The 7,582-nt window shown below is 46.6% G+C and overlaps 1 protein-coding gene across 4 annotated transcripts in view; it reads left to right on the plus strand.

The window, feature by feature from the left end:
- The window catches only part of LOC137755070 (large ribosomal subunit protein eL19), a 406,958-nt gene extending 400,264 nt beyond the window's left edge, over window positions 1-6,694 (plus strand). For 3 of the 4 annotated variants that reach the window (XM_068531033.1, XM_068531035.1, XM_068531036.1), the window contains exons 2-6: window positions 3,351-3,459; window positions 4,862-4,984; window positions 5,613-5,733; window positions 6,116-6,226; window positions 6,485-6,694. In XM_068531033.1, the coding sequence (XP_068387134.1) occupies window positions 3,351-3,459; window positions 4,862-4,984; window positions 5,613-5,733; window positions 6,116-6,226; window positions 6,485-6,608 (588 nt within the window). In that variant the 3' untranslated portion in view covers window positions 6,609-6,694. Of the gene's footprint in view, window positions 1-2,295; window positions 2,395-3,350; window positions 3,460-4,861; window positions 4,985-5,612; window positions 5,734-6,115; window positions 6,227-6,484 lie in introns of those variants that run through there. The other variant, XM_068531032.1, reaches the window with a different exon arrangement.
- The last annotated feature ends 888 nt before the right edge of the window (window positions 6,695-7,582 follow it).

Raw genomic sequence — 7,582 nt, forward strand, 5'->3', positions numbered from 1 at the left:
CCCTCGCCAGTATGGTGGTGCTGGCCGGCTGGAGGCTGAAGGTGGGGTGGAGAGGGTGTCCAAAAGGAGTCTCAGCAGAGACAGCAACAAGAAATCCTAGGGACTCAGGAGTCCTATTGCCCTAGTGCTAACATCCCCCAAGCCCTTCCAAAAGGCCAGGGGTGGGCCTGGGTGAGGTCTGTGTTCCTCGAAAGAGAGGGAAAAGGAAGAAATGTGGAGTTGAGACAGGAGAGACTGGCAAAAATCATTATCTATGACCTATTTTTTTTTTCTTTTCCCTGTATTTTGGCCACGCTGTTCGGCATGCAGGACGGTTCCCCGACCAGGGATCAAACCCGGGCCTCCGCAGTGAAAGCTCTGAGTCCTAACCACTAAGCCACCAGCAAACTCCCAGATCTAATGACTTTTGACCTAGAATTGCTCCCCCTTCATCCTTGAATTGGGGACAGATACCCAAGGCCTGAACCCCACCCACCATGATCTATGGAGAGAAAAAGAGTAGGGGATTCTGGCAAGAGACCTTAGTGCCAACTTGGTTCAGGCTCTTTCTGGTGGTGGCCCTGGACAGATCAGTACACCTCTCCTGTAAAATGGGTTTGCCGGTACTGTGGTGTCTTTGTCACCTGGGATTACTGGGAAGAAGAGGGAAATGAAATTAAATGATGGATTGATGGGGTGTTTGGAGATGCTGTAAGGTGCTGTGCAGGGGTTAATCATGACAGGAGAACCTGTTACCTCCTTGTTTGACCCCTTCCAGGGCTCCACAAAGAGGAGAGATGAGACGTAGAATGAAGAAGATTTGTGCAGGTTCAAAGACCCTAAAGTAAGCCAACCTGGGAATTCCCTGGCAGTCCAGTGGTTAGGACTCCGCCCTTTCACTGCCTAGGGCCTGGGTTCAATCCCTGGTCTGGGGAACTAAATACCGTTAAGCCAGTGCGGCCAAAAGTAAAAAAAAAAATAAGCCAACCTGCTATGTTCTGCTGGAGGGAAGACTGTGGAACACTGACTCCTTTTCACCCTGGGTTTTGCAACAAGTGATGGCCAGCCCCAAGAGCCAATACTGAGCAGGGCTCCCATCTTCCCCTTGGGCACAACAAAGCCTGGCATGACAGAAAAGGCATGGGTGTTATAGTCAGAAAGACCTAGATTTTCAATTTCTGCTACCTCAGCTGTAAAATGGCGATGACACTACTTGTGTTGTGAGGAAGTGGCATAAATTTTGCATCCCTTCCTCTTTTTAATTTTATTTTGGGGGGTGGAGGGGCGCTGCGCGACTTGTGGGATCTTAGTTCCCCCGAGAAGAGATCGAACCCGGGCCCTTGGCAGTGAAAGCACGGAGTCCTAACCATTGGACCGCCAGGGAATTCCCTTCCCCTTCCTCTTTTTGACCTTCTCAGCTCTATTTAGCAGCCAGGAAAAGTTCAGATGATAGATACGGGATTATCAGCTGGAGCAAAGCAAGGAGCTGGAACCAGAACTCAGATCAATGTTTCTTGGACCCTGGAATGTTCTCCTTAGTTTTCTGCCTTGGATGCTCCAGAGCAAGAGGAAATAACTATGAGAGAGCCTGTCATTCGATTTTTCTTTTTTAGACTTTCGCAACTATTCATTCACTCACTCGCTATTTCTCAAGTGCTTACTACGTGCAAAGCTCCATGGCCGCTGGAATACAGTGTGAGCCAAACCAAAGACTGGATCCGCCATCAAGGAGCCTGTCTTAATGCCTTCTTTTGCAAGTTGCAAACGTTAACTCATGTGATTTTCACAATTAGGCGACGTATATATTAGAACTAGGTACACTATACACAAGAGGAAACTGAGGCACTGAGAGATTTAGAGCCCCAGTGGCTCAAAAACATACACTAATATCTTTGGTGATCTATTCTGCGCTCCAGGGGCTGCCAATTACCGGGAGAGTGAATAAAAGGTTGCTTTTGTCTGATATCTGCCCTCATTACTCTCTCTTGCTTCATTTTTTTCTCGCTGACAAAACATCCTTCCACGTAATCCACTATGCCTGGGAGGAATGGGCCGCTCTAGTAAAACTACTTTATCCCGCCTGCGCAATCCAGCTGACTTCCGGCTTCCACTGCCCACGTGATCAGATACCCTTGCTGCGCATGCTTAATAGGAAGTCGGACTATACCATTTTGCCATACCGAAGGGAGATATTTTCTATGTTTTAAAGTTTAAAACCGATTCCTGATATTAGACTTCTATTATCCCGGGTCCTTACAGAATATATAAGTAAGTTTAGGGTGGCGGAAGATTAAAGGACCGGAGGGGAATACGGGCGAAAGCGGAGCGGGGGGTGGGCTCTCCCCTTCACAGATAATGGGAGGAGCCTGGCGAGAGCAAGTTCTTTCCTTTGGCCGTTGCGGTCGCAGCCATGAGGTAAGGGCTCTCGGGTCTCTGATATTGATTGATTCTGGCTGCGGCCGCACTGCGGGGCTCGGTACCGCAGCCCATGCTGGAAGAGACGGGGTGGAGGCGGCCCTGAAGCGGCGCGTCCCGGAGCTTGGGATAGGCCGGAGCACACTAGCTCCCAGCCTCGAGAGGAGGGGGTGGGGGAGCGTTCCCGGAGCTCTAGGACGGGGCAAAGGCGGGCTTCGCGTCCCACACGTGTCTGAGGAGACCCACGCGGGCAGAGGAAAGGCGGCGGCGGGGACTGGGCTGTGGCCCCCTTACTCGCTGGGTCGATCTATGGCTCCGAGCCGATCTCTGTTTCCATGTGACGTAAGACAGGTCGCGAGTAGGCCCCAAGCCTCCGACTGCCGAGAGTGAAACGATCCCTAGGACCTTGATGCCTTCTGCCCCGTACACCCGTCATAAGAAAAATTTTAAGGCTAGTTTATTACTGGGATAAGAAAGGGAAAACGAGCCCAGGAAGCAAAGGACTAGATTAACTAGCAAATCAGGCCCACTGGCCTCGGATTCTTCACGTTAAACACTTGTCTTTAGTGCTGGGTACCAGAAAGGGCATAGGCCCGCTCTTCATTCCAATTGTATCCGTTAATCTCATTTTCCAGAGGAGAAAACAGACACAGAGAATAAGACATAACCTAGAGGTTGTCGACATCCCAGGGTGGGCTGTTGTCCCTTACAGGAACACACAAGCAAAGCTTTACAAAGGTCTTGGTATAGGGAAGATTATTAACCTGGGGCTGCACCGTGGGTGGCAAAAGTCTGGGGAGACATGTTTGTCTTTAGTACTAAATGCATATACACATGCACCTCCCCCCCCTTATGTTTCACAACGTTAGAAGACTTTGAAGGGCAGGTCTTGTTGGGGATGCTCATTCTTGCCCAGGAATGGTTTCCAGGACCTGATAGTGTTTTCTGTTTGTCACAGTATGCTCAGGCTTCAGAAGAGGCTTGCCTCCAGTGTCCTCCGCTGTGGCAAAAAGAAGGTCTGGTTGGACCCCAATGAGACTAATGAAATCGCCAATGCCAACTCCCGTGAGTTCTTGGGGTCTAAGTTCTTTCTTCATCCTACCCCTTTCTCATCCTTTGTGCAATGAAAGGTGACACGACTGTGTTAACTGTTAACAAACCTAGGAGAGCTCATAGTTGGGGGGGGGGGTTATAAAATGGAGGAGTCACAGAAGTATGGAATGCCAGAGGTTCTCTTCCTGCCACTTGCCAGAATGACAGGATGGAAGTTAATGGAACCACCCAATGTTATATTAATAAATATCGCTAGAGTGGATGTTCTGTTTTATAGCTGTGAGAAGGATTTGTGAAGAGACAGTACAAGGACTGGGGCGGGGTAGAGATGGCCGATGAGATGATGAATTGGAAAGACCTGGGGCCTCAGACTTTATTAGAGGCCTGTTTGCATATAATTCAAAGTAGTAAGACAGTGTCGGTCCTGCAGATAACATCAACATGCCCACATTACTTCAACATAATATTGTTACAGGGAAAAGTATTCAATGACATTGTTTAAAATTGTAAGGCAGACTTTATTCAGAATAATTGCAATAGTTACAGGGACCAATGGGATTTTACTTTGGGGGAGAGAGATTGAGCTCAAATCAGAATATAGCATGGGCAAGTAGGAATTTATAGCCAAGGAGCATGGTGTAGGGGATCAGTGGATGGAAAATTACTAAGAGGGCGATAAACTATAATGGAAAAGAAAGAATATATATATAAAGAATGTATATATGTGTATAACTGAATCACTGTGCTGTACAGCAGAAATTAACACAACATTGTCTTAATTGTTTCTTTTTAAAAAAAGAACATTACTAGGGAAACAGAGGTAAGGGGGATTCTGGCCTGGGTGGTCAGATATCAAGGGTAGGGGTTTCTGCTTAACTAACTTAAGAAGAGTTTTTACTAAAACTAGAATTTACAAGGAAGTGTACAGATGGGCCTAAGAGAAGCTTCAGGAACCTGAAGTTTGGTCAAGGAAAGTTCAAAGTTTGAAACTTTGGTCAAACTTCAGGAAAGTTTGGTCAAGCAGGAATCTTTGTGAATATGAGGGAAATCCTTTACCTGTTTGGGTTTGTGGTGTTGTACTGTGTGCTCAAAAAATCCTTATTTTAGACTGGTAGCTAATAGGTGAAACAGGATCTGAAGGACTAGACCGTATTTGTATGCTATTTTGATCACATATCCCCAAATGTGTATATTTTGAGTGTGCTGTAAAACATCTAAAAGGGTAGAGGTTTTTTGTTGTTGTTGCTGTGTTTTGTTTTTTAAGAAAGAAATAGAAGTTCTCCAATTTCCACCATTTTTGAAAACCAGGGATGTGAGCAGCGTCTCTGGCATGTCCTGTTTGGACTCTGGGTTGTGACGGGTGTACTTGGGGCTAGGCCCCACCTGACTGACCAGGTGCATTGTGGTTTCCCAGGTCAGCAGATCCGGAAACTGATCAAAGATGGGCTGATTATCCGGAAGCCTGTGACGGTCCATTCCCGGGCTCGATGCCGAAAAAACACCTTGGCCCGCCGGAAGGGCAGGCATATGGGCATAGGTAAGTACATTCTTCCCTTTACTCCAAGACTTTGGGAATGATAAATGATTAAGTCTAGACTAGGATATATTCAGAAACCTTTCGCATTCTGACTCATTTTGAGCCCTTTTCCTACTCCATGATACTTGGTGTGTTTTTCTCTCTGCAAATCAGAAAGTTGGCACTGGTGTTGGAGTTGAAGGTATCGGTAGAAAGAGGTCACATTTATTGAGCACCTATACCCTGGTACCCTACCCATCCACTCTACTGGGTGCTTGGGAAATGTCCAATAAGTCCTAAAACCGCTTCCTAGGGTCAGGATGACCTAGGGAGATGAAGGTCACGTCACCTTTTTAAAGCCCTCCCAGCTTACCATACTGCCTTGGTGCATGCCCTGTCATATCCACATTCTGTGGAGTGAATGGGGAATAATTGCTTTGTTTGTGCTTCCTTAAAAATTGAGTAAATGAAAGAAATTAAATACTTGGGATCATCATCTGTAAAGTGGAAATAAAGCTACTTAAAGTGAGGTACAACTCTTGGCACATGACCCAAAGAGTGTCAGAAATTGGTAGCTATTGTTGTGACTAGTCAGCTGGCTCTAGTGACCCAGATGCACTACAGTGGGCCTGACTCATCTTCCTCGTAGGTAAGCGAAAGGGTACTGCCAATGCTCGAATGCCCGAGAAGGTAACCTGGATGAGGAGGATGAGAATTCTGCGCCGGCTGCTCAGAAGATACCGTGAATCTAAGAAGATTGACCGCCACATGTAAGTACCTTCTCTCGGGCCCACCAAGACCCATTGCTGTTTCGATGGCTTGTTCTTTGCACAGATACAAGCTCTGTCTCATTGGCCTTGGGGAGAGAGCCATGTGTCTTGGTATTTTCTAAGAAAGTTCTTCTATTCTGTCCTGTTCTTCTGCCCACATACACCATCAGGACAGCCCAAGAATTAAGTTTATCTGCCAGGTGAGCTCTTCTGTCTAGAAATTGCACAAAAAGTCCTGGTTTGGGCGAAAGACGTCCCTGCAGCAAGAAGAGAGAAAAGGAACCCTGCATGCTTAGGGGCCTTGTGTAGAGGAGCAGATCACAGGCCAACCTCTGTGTTGACCCCATTGCTGACCAGAACCTCTAATCCTTGTACCCTACAGGTATCACAGCCTGTACCTGAAAGTGAAGGGTAATGTGTTCAAAAACAAGCGGATTCTCATGGAACATATCCACAAGCTGAAGGCAGACAAGGCTCGCAAGAAGCTTCTGGCGTAAGTTTCTTTAGGAATTGGTGTCTGTCACAGGGGCAAGTTCTGAGACATTTAAAATGTGCTGATGTCTAATCTTGATTTACATGCAGTCTGTCCAGAATACAGTTGTTGTGTTAGAGGTATATGCTGCTCTGCCGTGTACATACCCACATACCACCTACCATCAATGTCAGGGTAGTGTGGGGACTATTGGCTAGTTGAAGCAGGAGCTCTTGGTGTCCCCAGCAGCTCACCCGTCTTCTCTCTTCCATTACCCAGGGACCAGGCTGAGGCCCGCAGGTCTAAGACCAAGGAAGCCCGCAAGCGCCGTGAAGAGCGGCTCCAGGCCAAGAAGGAGGAAATCATCAAGACTCTGTCCAAGGAGGAAGAGACCAAGAAATAAAGTTCTCCTTTTCTTCTCTGTACATAGTGGCCTCAGCAATTACATGCATCACTCATTCAATAAAAAAACAAGGCTTTATCTGCCTACCTCTCTGCTTCCAGTTTCTGGCTGCTTGGTGGGTCTTCACTGTTTACAGGGCCAGAACTGAGGAATGAGATACAGGCCCTTCCCTGGGTTCCTGCTTCATTTCTTGCTTGGCTCCTGGCCTCTGGTCAGGCTCATGCCCCCTCCATCCATGGGGTGTGGGGCCTACTTTGAAGGGAGGAGAGGAATGGCTTCTACCCAAGCCTCAAAGACTGTGCCTCAAAACTGCCCTTTTCAGCAGAGCATGAGTGGCACCTCAGACATGGTCTCAAATGTTGGTTGGGAACCAGTATTCAGTTGTGACATGAGTTGTCACATTATTTTAAAACAACAGAAAATAATATGCTTGCACTGCTCAACTGCACTGAGGTTCAAGGTTGTGGTCTACTGCCTTGGAACTCCAGGACAGTGGGAATTTGAACCACCACCAGTCCAGAAGGTATGATCTGGACTTGAACTGCTGACTACTGCCTAAGCTGTCTTTAGACAGCCTTGTTGAGATAGAACTGAAGCTGTCATCTTGAGCATCCCAATTTCTATTTCTAAACTTTTTTTCTTTCCTGTCCTTAAAAAGTATTGTTTCCTGTTTTGTTTTTTGGTTTATAACCATCAAAAATGGCCCAAAGAAAAAAGGCTTTCTCAGCAGAAATTGGAATAAAGGCATATAACATACACACTTGTCACAGCAATTTTGAGTGACTTAATTCATATCCCTTTTTACAAATGAGAAGTAGGTTTTATTTTGCCTATTAACTGGTAGTAGTAACCACCAATGAATTTTTCAGTGAAGTATCTGCTCTGTGAGCCAAGTACTGAGGCACTTTACACTGACTTGTATTGATTCTATAATCTTCACAACATTGTAGAGTAGGGTATTAGCTTCTCCATTT

Source organism: Eschrichtius robustus, chromosome 20 (genome assembly GCF_028021215.1).
Source record: "Eschrichtius robustus isolate mEscRob2 chromosome 20, mEscRob2.pri, whole genome shotgun sequence".
Taxonomy (NCBI): Eukaryota; Metazoa; Chordata; class Mammalia; order Artiodactyla; family Eschrichtiidae; genus Eschrichtius; species Eschrichtius robustus.